This window comes from Acartia tonsa, chromosome 6, assembly GCF_053477335.1.
Source record: "Acartia tonsa isolate MP-2025a chromosome 6, ASM5347733v1, whole genome shotgun sequence".
Lineage (NCBI taxonomy): Eukaryota > Metazoa > Arthropoda > Copepoda > Calanoida > Acartiidae > Acartia > Acartia tonsa.
In genome coordinates, this window is record NC_137265.1 from 43,725,813 (window position 1) to 43,743,532 (window position 17,720).

At 31.1% G+C, this 17,720-nt stretch overlaps 1 protein-coding gene across 2 annotated transcripts in view; it reads left to right on the forward strand.

Moving 5' to 3' along the window:
• The first annotated feature begins 2,733 nt into the window (after positions 1–2,733).
• Positions 2,734–17,720, forward strand: part of LOC145322752 (uncharacterized) — a 46,969-nt gene continuing 31,982 nt past the window's right edge. For both annotated transcript variants that reach the window (XM_080165002.1, XM_080165000.1), the window contains exons 1-10: positions 2,734–2,824; positions 3,532–3,588; positions 6,701–6,748; positions 8,102–8,205; positions 14,255–14,299; positions 15,007–15,072; positions 15,659–15,815; positions 16,384–16,534; positions 16,804–16,850; positions 17,313–17,364. In XM_080165002.1, the coding sequence (XP_080021128.1) occupies positions 3,562–3,588; positions 6,701–6,748; positions 8,102–8,205; positions 14,255–14,299; positions 15,007–15,072; positions 15,659–15,815; positions 16,384–16,534; positions 16,804–16,850; positions 17,313–17,364 (697 nt within the window). In that variant the 5' untranslated portion in view covers positions 2,734–2,824; positions 3,532–3,561. The remainder of the gene's footprint in view (positions 2,825–3,531; positions 3,589–6,700; positions 6,749–8,101; positions 8,206–14,254; positions 14,300–15,006; positions 15,073–15,658; positions 15,816–16,383; positions 16,535–16,803; positions 16,851–17,312; positions 17,365–17,720) is intronic.

Here is a 17,720-nt window from a genome sequence, read left to right on the forward strand (position 1 = left end):
ACCTATTTTTTTCTTTTCTTCTTTTTTGACATCTTATTTGGAACTGATCATCTATTAATTAGTGAAACAATTGTATAACGGGAATAAAATTAGAAAAAATTAGTTGTATTTCTATCTATAAATATGATTATAGAAATGCTTTGCTCAAATACTACATTGATTGAGTATTTATGTTGCAAAAAAGTGGCAAAAATTATAAAAAGTTAAGAAGATAAAAGAATGTAAAAACTAAAGCACTTGGTGTGTAATCACTTCCGCAGATGAACCTGATTTTTTTTCAAAAACGCGAATTATTTTTTTTTGCACTAGATTCTTATAAATTAGTGCTTGTTGATGCTATGTATGGCGCGTGACATCAATAGGCAGAGTAAAGTGAAAGCCTTTGCGTAAATTATTGCCATAAAATGACTTACAAGCAAAGGTTTTGAAATGGAAGAGTTGGTTTTCTGTTTCGCTTCTTACCCAATGCCCTATACAGAAAATGGGAAATACCTTTATTACCCTCGGTGTTATTTATTGCATCGTATTATTGACAGTTTTTTTTAGCCGACTGTAAAGTAAAACAATTGAATTATGAATATCTTTCCAATATCCTAAAACATTCCTTTCATTATTCCCAAGCTTCCCTGACAATTGTGAAATAATCGGTTACCAACCATTTATGGGATATTTTGGAACATACAACTACACCTACACACACTTACACAACTTATAAATTATGATAGTTTTATTTATTAGCGGATGTGATATGACACCTACCGCACATAGCGGTTAAGCCAATCATAAAATTTTCAATGTCTTAATTTGCTTTAAATTCTCCTTTGTTTAAATATTTATCTGTCACACAATAACTTTAATAAAAAGTAATTTGTACAATAAATTTTTGAAAATTTTGAATTAAATGAATAATAGTTTTTGCTTATGAAGGTACTCAATTTTTTTGATAACTAAAGTTTATAATCACGCTATCTCAATCGCTAGCTTAAAAATCTTAAAAATAATTATGATTTCAACCTTTACACTAAGTTTTAGGATTAAAAAGAAAAGAATATTTTTTGTGTAAAAGAGGGGAGGGGTGAGTATTTTTCTAGGGGCGATTTCTTTAGGGAGTTTGTATGTACCCTCATCTAAAATAGTTATAAACCATCTGTGGACCTATAGGAAACATCATTGTGAAGGAAAACTATATCATTTAAGTGGTTAGCGAATCAATTATCTCTACAGAATACATACATCCAGTTTCTTTTATATAAGAATTTATGAGTAAAGTTGATGTATATTAATCAAAATTTCATGTGGATAATGCATATTATATAATTATGTATTTGTACGCCTACTTTTTCCAGTTGTGGGATTTAGGGATTGTACAATGGATAATAAATAATATTCCCGAAAAATTCAAATTTGTAAAAAGATATAATAATAATAATATATATTTGGTAGAAAAAGACATTATTGACAGTTTAAATAATATGTTAGATGTAAGTTTGCCATGAGTTTCAATATAATTGTCGTTCCTACGTTTAAAATTCAGTTTGTCATAAATACATCAATACTTTTTAAAGGGCTCTGGCAAAAATACAGCTACTGTACTTTTGCTGAATGTGTAAATGGCAGCCCCCCTTTTTATCATCAAACTGTAAAAATATTCTATAAACAACTTAGGACCAATACAAAGCTTGTTTCCTATGTGAAAAAAGACAACAGACAACAAATTTAAATATAGAGTGATTTTAATTTCCAAAACTATACACTTCTGAACATTTTTGTTCAAAATTATTAGTGACGTAGCAACTCTTAAAGTTACTTAATCTGTCTGTCTATCTTTTATTCTCTTGAAGCAAATTCGTCTTAAAAAATGGAAGTTCCATAGGTAAATTTGTTTTTGAACGATTGCAATTTCATACTGATATATGTATATAGGTAGTGAAAAGAAGATATAAAGTTTGTTTACTGACGGTCAGACATACCCTACATATATATAGAGTAGCTGCAATATACATATGATAATTTTCTTTCAAGTACGGCGACAATTTTCCATGAATAATAAGATAACAAGGATTGACAACATCCATAAAAGCGAAGCATTGAAACGGTAGGACAAACGGACATTAACACTTGTATAGTGTCTAAACTGAATAATCAGAATAGAAAAGTATAAGAGTCGAAGCAAAATTGTTAGTAAAATTGTTGAAAAACTGCTTGATACAGGATAATGTTTATGGACATACTTACATTTTTAGGACTTGATTATAGAGTTGCTTAGCTTATAATATTGTTCTTTGTTGTCCAAGGAATCAATATACCAAAAATTAGATCAATCGGATGATTAGATCACATAAAAATTTGTTCTTAAAAAAGTAGAAAAATCAACATGTTTAAAATGGACGTACGGACATTCTAGTAACGATTATAGAGTTGCTACGCTTTCTAAATCGTACCTAACTACTACAGGAATCATCATGCAAAGTTTGAAATCGATAGGACAATTATAACATGCCTAAATTAACAAATAAAAGCTATCTATCTCGGACGGACGGACGGACCGACCCTAATTACAGAAAAGCTTCGCTTTTAAAAATGATAATATTTACAACAGTTTTATTAGCGTGGGCATTCGGTCCCTCAGGGCAAACAAAAACTGAGTAATCTTATAATTTTTCAATTTACTATCCGCGAAAAAGTGTCTATAATACGTTGCGATGTACAGCTTTGCCTATAATGTAAATAATCATTCTTTTTTATTTCAGACAAAAATGACATAATTATTATAAATGTATTTGAGTATGTTATTTTCATCATTATAGGACCTCCCGCATTTTAGGTAAATTATTTACATTTTTGATTAAATTTATACAAGGAATTACCATTAGAAAGAAAAACAATTTGCCTCTAAATGTTTAACCTATTAAAAGGAACAGTTAGACGATCTTTTAAAGATTCGAGTTGAGCTAAAAAATACTATTTCTCGAGTTAAATATCCCCCCCAGAATCTACATATTATAACTTTTTTTCACCTGCTCTAATAGAATGGCCCTTAAAATCATTTTAACCTATCCTCTCCCCTCCTACTGAACTTACTTACCAATAAATGAGGACTATTGTAGCAACTTAATTTAACGACAAAATTTGCCCTGTCATAATATCCACGTACGTTTATTATATCCAACCATTCCTCCAGAGCTGGATCTTTAAATCATTCCACCAATGAGAGCACAGAATTTTATAAAATGCCGCGCTGTGATTGGCTGAAATTCGGCTCACTCCGATCTGACTCACCACTAAAATGATTTAAAGATCCAGCTCAGATCTACCGTTGTTCTTCCGATATCTTTTAGCCGTTGCAGCTGTGTCCTAGTGAACTGCAGTAAAACAATTCGCAGCCGCTGCCGATTACAACTATTTCAGTTTAATCAGCCTGACGCCACAATTTTTAGTCGCAACAAACTTAAATTTTGTCATACAAAAAAATGTAAGACATAAAATTGTTGCAAATTTGCTGTGTATTTTATTTATAATGTATAATTTTAGAATTTTGTGTTGAAGTTATCTGTGATTATAATGGATACTGGGGGCAGTTATAATCAGGTAAACTAATTCAAATAAATATTACAAATGATCTCTTGGGGCTTTGTACTGGGAGGGAGTTATTTTTGATTGGGTTAGGTAAGTATTTTTTTTAGGGACCGTGTCTTGTAATAGCCGAATATTGAATAGCCAAAGCCATAACCTACCCTAAAATGTTAAATTTTACTAAAATTTGTAGAACGCACGTTAAGTCGTTTACAAGGTCCTACGACAAACGCAGGAGTCCCAAACGTCGGAGTGGACACTTCACCTAACCTATTTTAGACCTTCTTATAGGTTTTTTAAATGCCTAACCCATGCGGGGGCTTATTTGTTCATTCATATCTTAACCTAACCTAATCTGTATAGAAATACTTGATAAAATTAATATTTTAACACTCCTGCGTTTGTCGACTCCGACGTTTGGGACTCCTGCGTTTGTCCTGGAGCCGTTTACAAGAGCTTGGCGGACACACACTCACATTCAACATAATATTTATGATTAAAATTTGATCAATCACGCAACCTCGAATCTTAAAAATTTATACTTTTTGTGCTCAGATGACTGACAGAAAAAACGTCATGTTTGCTGCTAGAACGGTAAAACATAAACATACATTTAAAATTGTAGAGTAGAATCAGTACTCAGAAATAAGGAAAATCTTATAGTACATTGATTTATATTTATTATAAATATCTTATATTGGCTTCCAAGAAGATAAGTCTTTAATCTATTCATAATACCAGGTTGAACGATGTCTGTCCGTCCATCTCTTAAGATCTCGCTAACCGCACAAAATTCCTAATGCAACCCCCCCCCAAAAAAAAAAAAAATTAATTAGTGAAGCCCAACCCCCTCTTTTTGCCTAGAAGCAAGGGGTATGTAAAAATACTAGTAATTTTACTACATATATCTATTTACCTCGTTTGGGCGGGATTCTCCCACGATTTCAAGTACAGGGACGTCCAAGCTTTTTATATTAAGGGGGATAAAGAAAGAGGTTTTCAATGTTTTAGAGGGTAATCTAATGTATTTTAAAAAATTTAGGGGTGTAAAAAGAGGGGTTTTAAAGTTTTACCCCCACATTTGGACGTCTATGTTTATGTTGTCATATAAAGCATCATCCGCTTAAAAAAAATTGGACGTCATCAAAGATTTGCCTTTTAAAGGGTCAACGATTTTCTTTACTTTTACAGCTGATTTCTCGTGTCTGAAGGAAATTTTTCATTACTAGTATAACTAGGTATTGTAAATCTAAAAAGATGTAAGTTATCATGTTTAACTGAGAATATTGCATGTATGGATCAATTTTCTTTTAATATGAATTTTCCTTAGATACAATTTTAGATGCGAAGCTGCTCTATAAGTCGTGATGTAGATCTTTTAGTCTGTAACATTTAATTTTATAATAATTATGAAAAACTATAAATTATATTTTGTCTTTAACTTTTTCCATTAGTTAAAAATAGTAATATTTACTGACAACGTTTAGAAATTAAAACATTAAAACTTACTTTTTTTACTGGGAAAATAATATTTTCTAAAAAAATGATCATGCAACTCTGTATAACAATCGTCTTTGCTGTGCCCTTCTTATACTCATAATTTTGGTCAAAGCATTGCCCCTTTTCTTATTATACATCGATGACAAGTTGATCTAACATTTAATGTCCATATTTGTACAACTATTAAAATTTTGATCTCACGAAATTCACAAATATTTGTTGTCTACACTTGAATTTACACAACGAAGAGTTTTTTTTTATACTTTAACAAGGATGACAACATCCATAAAAGCGAAGCTCTGAAACGATAGGACACACGAACATTAACACTTGTATAGTGTCAGAACTGAATAATCAGAATTTAAATGAATAAGAGTCAAAGCAAAATTGTGAGTAAATTTGTTGAAAAACTTCTTGATACAGGATAATGTTTATGAACATACTTACATTTTTAGGACTTGATTTTAGAGTTGCTTTGCTTATAATATTGTACTTTGTTGTCCCAAAAATCAGAACATTCGGATAATTAGATCACATAAAAAATTTTGGTTAAAAAAGTAAAAAATCAACATGTTTAAAATGGACGTACGGACATTCTGGTAATGATTATAGAGTTGCTACGCTTTCTAAGTCATACCTAACTACTTCAGGAATCACCATGCAAAGTTTGAAATCGATAGGACAATTCTAACATGCCTAAATTAACAAAAAAAAGCTATCTGTCTCAGACGCACGGACAGACGGACGTACGGACCGACCCTCATAATAAAAAAGCTTCGCTTTTAAAAACTTGATTACATCTTCGGTCTAATGTTTGTCTGTAATCCAATCATCTACGATTAATGCCTGTTAATCACTGATTAATTAACAAATCTATAGTATAGATGTATATACAGACAACTACCTCCCTTTCTTTTTCAATGACATTTTCTGTCTGCTTCTAAAATATTTTCTGCTACAATTGGCTGTGTTAATATAAGCAACACTATTGGTTGATTTTCAATGACCCAATAGATAGGTTGCACAAGGTTGATGCGATGGGGAGATACAGTGTTAACCTATAGTGTTTTACTCTAATAATTAATTTACCACCTAAGTTTTATTTAAATTAAAAAAGGTTCTTGCTCCTATGAACAAACCCTGAGAGGGTCCCTAACCCTACAGGTCTACCCAGGTCTCTCTTCCTTTGGACGCAATAATCCTTGTTGAGATAACGAATTTTTAAAAAGTATTTTTACGTCTTTAATATTATCCATTGATCAAGAAAGATTTATAAAATTAATTTTTATGAAAACTGAAAAGGTAGAAATATAATTAAATTACACTGTAATTGAATACAAAACGGGTTCTATTTAAGTAAAATTATTTTTAAAGATCTAATTTAAATGTGAATTAGATTTTATTTTAGGATATCGTTAGAATAAAATTTTATTTCTATGAAAAAATATTATTATCAATCTTTGGTTTATAAATAATTCAAGACATCTTTATAAAGGCCAATAAAAAACGATTCAGTGTAAGGGTACCATTTTTTTTACATTTTGAGCAGTTTCTTACAAAGTGCCTAGTCGAGCAAGAACCCCCCCCCCTTTAAACAAAATATTTAAACATATTTCTTTTATTTTAGAGCAGAGAGATAACAGACCTTATAAACTTTCTCAAAGATGTCCAAAAGGTATATTTTTAAAAGTAATGAAGCTACTTTATAATCCACCTTGTCTATCTGTTAGTCCATCCGTAATTTAATGAATGAAATATGTGGTTTTCGGCTGCTGTTTAAGTTAGACTGCCGATTCATTGTGTTAAAAATGTCTGTTTTATAACCACTGAACATATGTTGTATTATCGACTTTGTTTGTTTGTCCATACATGTTTTTTTGTTTTCCTTGTTCCATTCTAAAGCTAAGCTTTTCTATAATGTTAGATTTGTCTGCTTTTCACTGAAGGTTTGTTAGTGTCGTCTTTCTGTTAATAGCACAGATTCTCTGTAACTAGTCCTCGAACTTTGTGTGCAATTCGTAAGTAAATTGAGAAAGTTGCTCAAAAAAATGCATGTGACGTCATAAAAAATGAGTGATTATCCATCTCTATTTTAGGGGGGTTTCTTTCAAATTTCTTCTCTCATCTCCCTCATTTTTATGACGTCACATTGAGCAACTTTCTCAATTTACAATTCGTAATGTGATTAATGAGTAAAATTAAAGACCATTTCTATTTAAATATAAACCATTGTGCTTGCAATTTTTCTGCATGTGTGAAAAATAACAGATGTTTCTAAAACAGCATTCTTATCTAATACTGAAAAGCAAAAAACATTTATTTCAATTATGATTATTTGTAATAAAATTAGGTTGAAGAAAATATAGTTTTACAACCCTTATTGCGTATTGTAAATTTTAGCATAAAAAAGATTAATATAAAATGAATAAAGTAAAAAAATCAATTAGTGAATATTTTAAGTCTTCAGTTCTGAGAAATTACAATATTAAGTAAAGTATCAAAAGCTGTTGATAAATCATAAATTATGAAATAATATTTGATATTTTTAGATTTTTCTTTAGTATGTTCTTATAAGATTACATTAAGATAACCTATGCAATGCTTCTAAAATATGGGAAACTCAATCGTTCAATTAACGTACAAACATAGGTTAAAAATAACCTAAGACTTAAAAAATAACTATCCTAGGACCTATATAAAGCTTCCCTAGGATAGAGAACTAAGTCGGTTCAGGAGTTAGACAGACAAACAAACAAAAAAACCCTAATTCTTTATTTCATAGGACCATTTGCCCATTCCCTGGAAGGTAAGTTCATGAAAATGGCTTAAAACCACAACAAGACAATTCTAAAGTTTCAGACCAGCACTTTTCGAGATCTTTAGCTGTAGACATAAAAACGTACTAATTTATATAATAGGATTACAATTCGTGAAACACTCAGAAAACAAAACTTATTTCCTATAATTACTTAGTTGTTTAAAAAGCTTCGCTATTCGTTCTTGTTTTTAAATTTGCATTTTCTCTTAGTTTTTGTTGGCCCTGGACGGGTCACACATACCTGAACACCTGGCAGACCACAAGCTCTCCATCACCCATAGGATACATTTCTATATCAGGACCTATAAAAACAGGTAACTTCTACAATTATCTATATCTATATCTACTATAATCGTTAATATGTTATAATTGTCCTTTCTATTATAATTGAAGTAGGCACAATGATTCCTGTTAAAGTTAGGTACAACTCTATAACTCTTCCCCGAAAGTGTGGGCGTTTACATCTAACATGATAAAGTTTTTCCTAAAAGATAAAGCAAATTGTTGCTTTGTTATTTGTCAGGAAAAAGGTATAGCCAACAAGCGAAATAAATCTAAGATAATATTTGGGGGGCAGACAAAAGTCAAAAGGGCGTCAATTCTACAATGTGTTGCCTCCCAACGACAGCTGAAATTCGCGTGTATGTTTCGTGATTTATGATTTGAATTAATTTTGTTGTTGGTATAAGCTGTTTATTTGTACGTACAAGGCAAGGGTTTAATTTTTAAACTTAATCATAAGGTACGTTTATTATTAAGTACTAGCGGCTTTGCCATTAGCCACTAGGGGCTTTGCCCCAAGAGGTTTGATCAAACCAATTTTTCGTATTTTAGATTTAAAGGAAAATTTAAAAAAAAAATTTTGGGGGGGGGAGAAATTTTTTGGGGGGGGGCTGGGGGTAGTAGACTCCACTATTTTAATTTTAGTTTTAAAAAGAAAAAAAAAATTTTGGGGGGGTATTTTTCTTGGGGGGGTTGGGGGTGTCCCACCCCCCCCAAGAAAATAGTTATAAACCTTCCCAGGACCTATGAGAAGCTACCCTGTAAAGGAGAACCCGATCGGTTCAGCGGTTAGCGAGATCCTTCGCTACAAACAAACAGACAGACAGACAAACAAACATCGTTCTACTTTGTATTATAGATTTGTTTTACGACTAAAAAAACATAAATCTATTTTGATCAAACCATTTTTGTAAAACTCAAAAATATCATGTCGACTATTTTTTAATGAATGCTTATTTGCTTCTAGTATATCTCGTGTATTTTGAAACATTAAGTTTTATGGTTTCTATTTTTTTTTTGGGGGGGGGGGCTGGGTGGAGGAGAGGGGCGATGTAGCACATCTTTAACCAGAGACTTTTGTCCGCAAGGCAGCTAGCTTTGGTTTCAAAAATTGCAATCCTTATTTAAAGTTTCAATTAGTATTTTAGAAATGTGTTTTATCTGTATTGTGATATTGCTTTAATTGCTGCGCTACTTTTGGACATAGTTAATCATATTCTAAACTTTTGAGATCAAAAATTTTTAACCTAACATAACCTTAATCAGCATACACGGTTATCTAAAGTTCTTTCTTGGTCCAGATGCAACATGAAAGATATCACCAACAAATGTGTAGTTTTTTTTGTAGTTCAGGAAAAATAGTTTTTTTACTTAAAAGATCCCAATCTAATTTCAAACGCAATTTGATTTTTTTTCTCACTTAATTTCAAAATTAATTAACACTTCATAGAACAGTTTTGAATCATAGCGTTCATTAAGAAAAAATAACCAAATCCATGAAAGCGAAACTCAAGCAATTATAGACAGTAGGGCAAATGAAAAAGCTAACAAAAAGGCAATTATAAAAAATGCTTTAAAAATTATACTTAATTTTGCTTATTATTGCAGAATTATTTTCGATAGGACAATTCCAAAAAGACTTAATTAAGGACCATATGTTATATGTTACTGACGGAGGGACCTATATTAAATGTAGAAATGCTTCGCTTGAAATAAAATGAAATATCCTATTCCCTTTAAAACTAAAATTATCATATTTTTCCTCTCAAAGATGCATATATTGTAAATATTTATTTAAAAAAAATACGTAGATTTCCGCTGAAGTTTGGGATTAATACAAAAAATAGCCTAAAACATGATCAGAATAAATGAAGGTTTTAATCGTTTTAAGATCCTTATGGATACAAAACAAGCACAGCTTATTACATGTGGAGAAAAACAATTTTACAGTATGTCTCTGAAACCGATTAATATTCTCTGTATTAGAACCGGATTCTCAGCCATACTGAAAAATCATGTACAGCAACGTATTATAGACTCTTTTCCACGAATTTTAAAATAAAAATCATGATATTAATATCAGTTTTGTTGACCCGGGCCATCGGCCCCTTTGGGTTAACAAAACTAGTTTAAATTTAATAATTCTTATTTTAATATCCACGAAAAGCTGTTTATAATACGATGCGATAAAAAAAAAACTATTATTTGCTTTTAAATTTAGAGGGAGGGGACATTGGACTGTAAATTATACTGTTACCAAATGTTTTATAACTACGTTGTTGACTCAAAAACTTTGGACATCTTATTAAATTTTGATTGGTTGATTCTGATTTTTATTTTAATCGTTTGAATAGTTTTGAGTCCCCGTTTGGACAAATTAAATTTTGTTAATCAATCACAAAATGTCGGGTCCAGTTTTGAATGACTTAATGATACACCAAAGTATGCGCGGTCGCCAAGGCATCAATTCTAGTGATTAGTTTATAATGTACAGTACTTAAAATAATGAGTACAAAACATAATTTTTTGGTTATATGTCTTGAAGTATTTTTCGGAGAGTAATGTGATTTCTATAAGTAACATAAGATATCTAAAACAGCTTACATTTTGGGTCCAACTTTTTCAGGATTACCAGCCCCCCCCCCCCTCTCCAAATCCGGAAATCCCCCCCCCCTTTTTATCAAAATATTAGGGTTGGGGGATCTGACTAAATCTTTAGATAACAGTTATTTAACAGTTATTTAACAGCTTTCTGCGGATATTAAAATGAAAAATTATAAATTAAAACCAGTATTATGATTTTTATTATTATATTTGTGTAAAATTGTCTGTATTACGATGCTATGCATGATTTTTCAGTATGGCTGAGAACCGGTTTTAATCTAGCGTACATTAATCGGCCAAACTGGAAAAGATATTTCAAAGTACATATTTATATCAGTTGTACAAACGCTGTAACATAAACTTGTAGTTGACAAATATTCAGACAGAAAAAATGATTATATATCCTAAGGGCAAATAAAATCAAGGACGTAAAAATTACAGTTTTCTGCAATCTTAAAATAACGCATTCGTACTTAATAAGATTTAATACTTTAAATAATATGACTACAATAGTTGCACATCCCCAATGATGATATACAAAATTACTACCACCTCTCTAGATTAGTGGTTGAAAAGTCTGGACACACTACCTAACTAACCAACCAATCAAAATTCAATATAAGTCCCCAACAAACATTTATAAAACTTCGGGAACTAGTGTAATAAACAGCCCGTTGTCGAGGGCCTTGTTATTCTAGAGATTCAAATAAAACGCTATTGTGACATTAAATGGAAAAAATTATGATTAAATCCAAGTTATTTCATTCAATTATACATTGTTAATATTTTCTTTAATAACTTCGCTTTTTTTGGAAGTATTTATTCTTGTTTTAGTCTAAGTCGTAGACCAATAAAGTGATTCCTAAAATGCATCTTTTAGGTTTATAACAATATATTTGATTGCTAGCTTATTCTGATATTTTTTGTAAAATTTTTTTTGACAAATTTGTTTGAACACTTTATAGACTAAGTAAGGCGTTTGAATTCATACGATTCTGCGGATTTTTTGAATTACAAAATTAATTTAATTTTTCATTCAATGAGTAAAATTTATAATGTAATGCTGTTTTTATGATTAGAAATTACAATTGCAAAACATGGATGACTATTTGGAATTCATAATTTGCCGCTAAATCTAATTAATAACGTGTTGCCTTGGACAATAAACATCTAATAACAAGTTGTCATTGGTTCATTGTGGCGGCAAATTTAGGAATGCGCCAATTTATAGTTCGGTCATCCAAAAGTTAATAATATCATAGAAATGGGGGGGGGGGTGATATTCAGCTGTTTTTTAAACCAGTCCCCAAAGTTTTATCATAACATTTTGTTATTTTATGGCTTAACCACTTTTGAGACTAATTTGAATTTTGTTTGATTTCAGAATGGGTAATTTTGTGTATCATGTTTGGGGATGTACATCAATTTATCGGCCATTGTCTTATCCCTCTAGAATCCTGTAATAAGATTCATATAATATCAACAAAGTTATAAAGTATCTGTGCTAATAATAAAAAGGTTCTTTTGCATGCCTTTCTAATCACCAAGGGCGTTGGTATCCATAGCTCAAAGATAAATTAATATGTGCAATGTGTATTATCTCTATTTCATACTCTCATTTACTACATTTGTACAGCTGCATTTCTGTACTTTCAATGGAAGTTGTTCATATTATTGCAAGGTATCTTGATGTATAAGATAATACTATTATATAACACTAGCGGCTACGCCCCTAGAGGCCTCAAGGGACACATAAAATTGTTTCAATCTATTTTAAAATCAGATATTTACCAAAGTATTTTTTTCGCCGCTAGATAATGTTAGTTATGGTTTTAGCTAATTGCAAAAATGTCCGCAGAGCAGCGTTTTTTATATTTTATTTACTTTTGTCGATTTCTCTAGGGAGGGTGGTGGTACCCTCCCAAAAAAGTTATAACTTTCACAAAAGTCCCTGGATGGTTTGAGGCAATTTTATATTAAGATTAAAGTCTTGGGATGGCTCTAGGCTTTTTTCTTCCCCTTCCTACCCCTTGGAAAATAAATCCTTAGATGCTAGAGAAGTAGCGCTAGTGGATAATAAATTGATATTCATCCCCTATGATACCAACAAAATTACCCTGTCTGTAGATTAAAAGTATTGGTAGAAAAGATTGGACACTTCTAGCTTGAACCACCAAATTAAGATTTTATAAAAGTACCCAAAAGTTAGTAAGATCAAGATGTTCATAAGATTTTAGGTTACTGTTTAATTTTCAGTCCAATGTCCCCTCTTTCATTATTTATATTTCTAATGTGCCACAAAAAGCTGTACAAATTTCTAAGTTTACTCATGGCGATCATAAGATTATTGGGTAATTTATGATACTTCTAAGAAATTGACCTTTCAACAAACAAGTACGTTTCTTTGCGAAGCAATTTTTAAAGTTTTTGAAATCCACATTATATCATAATATATATGTTTTTCCAATATAGTATCGTCTTACAGACAACTTAATGTTAAGTAAAACTAATACCAGTTTTGTTAACTCGGGCTTTACTTCTTTCGGGTCTAACAAAACTGGTTTTAATCTTATAATTTCATTTTCATAGCTGCGGAAAGCGGATAAAAATGAAAATTTTACAGGATTAACTTTAATTTTGATGGCTATGATCTGAATCTAAATTATTTGTTTATTTTTCTTTTACATCTAAAAGGATACTTTTTGTTCAGTAAAAAATATTTAGTTCTATTTTTGGTTATGTTAAAAAAATAATAATGAAATTTTAATTTTGGACTTACGAACAGAAATAATTGAAGAGTAGCGGCTCTACAAAAGGTCCATTATGTCCAAATTTTGTGCTTATAATATGTATGTATTCCAAAAAGCTGTGAAAAAGTACATTTCTACAGTTAGATTAATGAATATATTATTAATCTTACACCAGGTTTTCATTTTCTCTTATAAAGTTAAACAAGAAGCGGGCATAAATAGCTATTTCCCCCTTCTACCCCATTACTCCATCCCCTTCCTTAATCTGCCAAAAAAATACTTAAAATCTTTAAGTTTAAAACTAATGCATTTCAGGGAACTATCACTAGAAAAAATTTTAGTAGTACGTCACTCTAATCTGCAGACCTCGAATGACATACGTTTGGACACATCATAAAAATATAGTAGATGCACCCTTAAAAACAGGCTTTCAAGCCATAATATTTTGTTGAAAAATTTTTCTAATACATTTTATTATCGAATCTACCCTGCAAGTAGGTTCTGTTGGTCTATACTATTGAACAAACAAAGATGCTAACTTTACTAATCCCCCCCCCCCCTCTTTTAAATATTCTGAAAAAAGTTCCTAACACTACCTAGTACCCTTTATAACCTAACCTAAACGAAACCACCCCCGTCATATTTTTCAATGTTTTAAAATGAGGTGAAATGGGTTCTGTGCTCGAAACGAATTTTCGAGTAAAATTACCAACTCTTTCATTTTTAGGTCAATAGAAAATGATGACTGCGAAGAAGAGAGATTATATGACAGGTTAGTACTTTTTCAGGCCAACGAATAAGACAGCGTGTTTATAAAAATTTTGATATAAGTATCCTTTATATAAAGTAGTAAGGTTTTTTGTCTGAAGCTTGAGATTTTAAAAAGTGTTGAACCGATTAAGTTCTCCATTATAGGGAATCTACATTTAGTTCCAGGAAAGGTTTTAAACTATCTTTTTTTTTATTTATATCTGAGGATGGTTTCAGGCCATTTATCTAGCACCTTCCTGTCCTATAGAGCCCCAAGATGCTAGGGGCAATTCCACTAAGAATATGATAAAGTACAATATAAATTGTAAATTATTCCAGTACCCAAAATATCATATACATGTTCTCTCATTAGTAGACGAAAAACTTTAGTTGGTTACTTTGATTGAATCTTGATAGGTTGGTACAAAGAATTGCAATATATAAACTTTTCAAACTAAAATTTAATACATAGAAGAATTAATTTTGCTTATTATGATTAGGTATGCACTTTGATTTATCGTCCATTTACCTATTCAGATTTTACCAACAATAAAATTCATTCGGGATAAAACCTATATGTGATTTTCAGCTGTTGCGTGTGATCATAACTTGACAACATTTTCATATGCCCCCCAAATATTATTTTAGATTTATTTTTCTTGTTGGCTATACCTTATTCCTGTTACCTATTAATGTTTCTAACCAATTATTTACATTTGTTATTTAAAGGCCACCTGATTGTGCTACTATCAACAGAAGAAGTAAACGAATTTCTCAGCCCTTCCAACCAGATAAGTAAGTTAATCTCTGCCTTCTATCTTAAAAGCAGCAAAAAAAAATCACATTTCCCCTAAGCGTATCGGTGCTATCCTATAGAAGTCACAGGTTTTCTGTGTGTGTGTGTCTGTATGTCTGTTTGTACCAAAGGACCTTGCTAACCACTGACCGATAGTTATCCTTGAAATGCGGCTTCCCAAAGGTCCTGGGAATGTTTAATACTATTTAGGGGGAGGGTACAAACACTCTCCTAATATAAATTAATTGAAAAAAATGACCTCCCCCAAAAATTATTTTACTTTTTATTTAAAAACTAAAATTTAAAATTAGGGGGTGGGGCGAATTTCTCTCCCTCTTAAGTGCTCCTAGAGGCATAGATGAAATTCAAAAATGAAAGTACATTACGTTGGCTCAAAAACTTTATACTACTTTTTTTATTAAATTTGTATTGTTTGGTGTTCAAACGTTTCAATCAATAGAGGTTTTCTACAGAAGTGGTAATTTTTTCTATAAGCATTAGGGTCATATAACAATTATCGTCCATTTTCTTATCCCTTAAGATTCCTGATGTAAACTAAAACAATGAAATTTTAATTATTCTAAGGACCTCAACTCCAGTGAAATGCTCACCCCAAATTTCTACCTGGAACCGGGGAGAGACCTGTGAATCTCCGGGAGGCAGGAAATCTGGAAAATCCGGGAACGACAAATTGGAAAAGGATTCATCAATTAGGACCTTAAACAGTAAAGATTCATTGAACAGGGATAACCAGCGTCCATTTTCATTATTTTTAACACTAGTCCCCAAAGTTATATAATAACGTTTTCTTATCGTTGGCTAAACAACTTTTAGGACTTTTATTGAATTTTGATTGGTTGGTTCATTAAGTTGATTCCAAACGTTACAATCACTAATTGCAATTTAAAGAAGGGGTAATTTTATGTAACATCATTTGGGATGTACATCAATTTATCGGCCAATGTCTTGTCCCTTTGGATCCCTTTATTTTCAGCAATACAAATGCTGTGGCTGCTGAGCCTTGCTAATTATGCTGTGGCTGCCGAGCCTTGCCTATGATAATCAAATAGATATATTTTTAAAACTCAATAAAGAATTTTTTTCAGAAGATTCGGGTGACAGACATATGAAAATATTCTGATTATAGAGTAACTGCCTTACGATAATCATGATATCAATTACTTGCGGAACTGGGAAACTAACACCCACCTTTAAATTGAAGTTAGAGGGCTGCTTGAATTTACCATTTTTACCTCCGGCAAATCCCTGTGCACTCCACTGTAAGAAAATAAGGCTGGTTAACAAAAAAAAGGAATGAACTCACAAATGGAGAAACTAAGTCTAGAAACAAAACTGAAGACATAGGCGATGATAACTTAGAAACCCATGATGATAAAGATATCGAATCTATGGATGATGAGGATGAGGGTCACTATGCCACTGTACATTCTTTACGACAAGGTAATTTGATGCTGATGTTATATCAACATAAAACTCGATACGTCGATACATAAATTTTATTTTTTTTATAAAAGAAAAAAACGGTTTTTTTTTAAAGATTTCTTTGAAGCGAGGAGGTAACCCGCCAAAATAATAGCCCATAGAAAGCTTTACTCTAAAGGAGAAACATATCGGTTCATCGGTTTAAGATCATTAACTACAGACGGACAAACATTACATTTAAATAATGATTTCTTTGGTTATTAAAAGTTTCTTTCTACTTGATTTAGATTTGAGAAATGGTGAAGATTCTTTAGATTCCAGCTTTGCTTCTCAGGTTATTATCAAGTTAAATCTAGTAACAAGGACAATAATGTCATAGTACAGCAAAGCTTTTTAAAACTAATTCTTAATCTGCACATAGACATCCCGACAACAACAAATAATCTTATTTTCACATTTTTCTACAAATTTGCTTTTATTTAACATTTCCTTAACTTCTTCTAATAAATATTTAAATAATGATAGTTTTAATCAAATGCTTTGGTAATATCAGAAGTAAAAATGTTGGAAAAATCACTCATAGAGTTATTTAATAACAATTTTCTATATAAGCATAATTGTTTTAAAATAAAAATATGGACTTTATTTGTTATATTAATAATAAAGTTGAAAAGAATCAAAATATCTCTTAGCCAACATTTAATTATCATTTTTTTTTTGTCTGAAAAGAAATAATACAGAAAAAGGCACAGCGTGAACTCAGATATACCTGTTTAATTCAGCATTTGTTTTACAGGATTATGAATCTGATTCTGACACATCACCTGATCTTCAATCTTCAGAAACTAGTAAGTGCATACTACATATAAATAATGACGTCTTACAATACAAATGACCGATGAACGGCAAATACACAGACTGAATTACCAATGGCAGGCCAGTATACAATTTAATTGACCAATTGCAGGCCAGTATACATTTTAATTGACCAATGGTAGGCAATATAAAAAGCTTCAAGTTTTTTTATCTTCGTTGTATTTGAATAATACCCTTATTAGAATAATGAGTTATTTGCCTTTTCCTTACTTAAACAATACAATTTCATTTTTAGTGCTGTCCAGAACATTTAAGTGTGAGTTATTACCCCAAGCCCAATGTAAATTATACCATCCGGTTTACTAACACTAACCGTTCACTGAAAAGT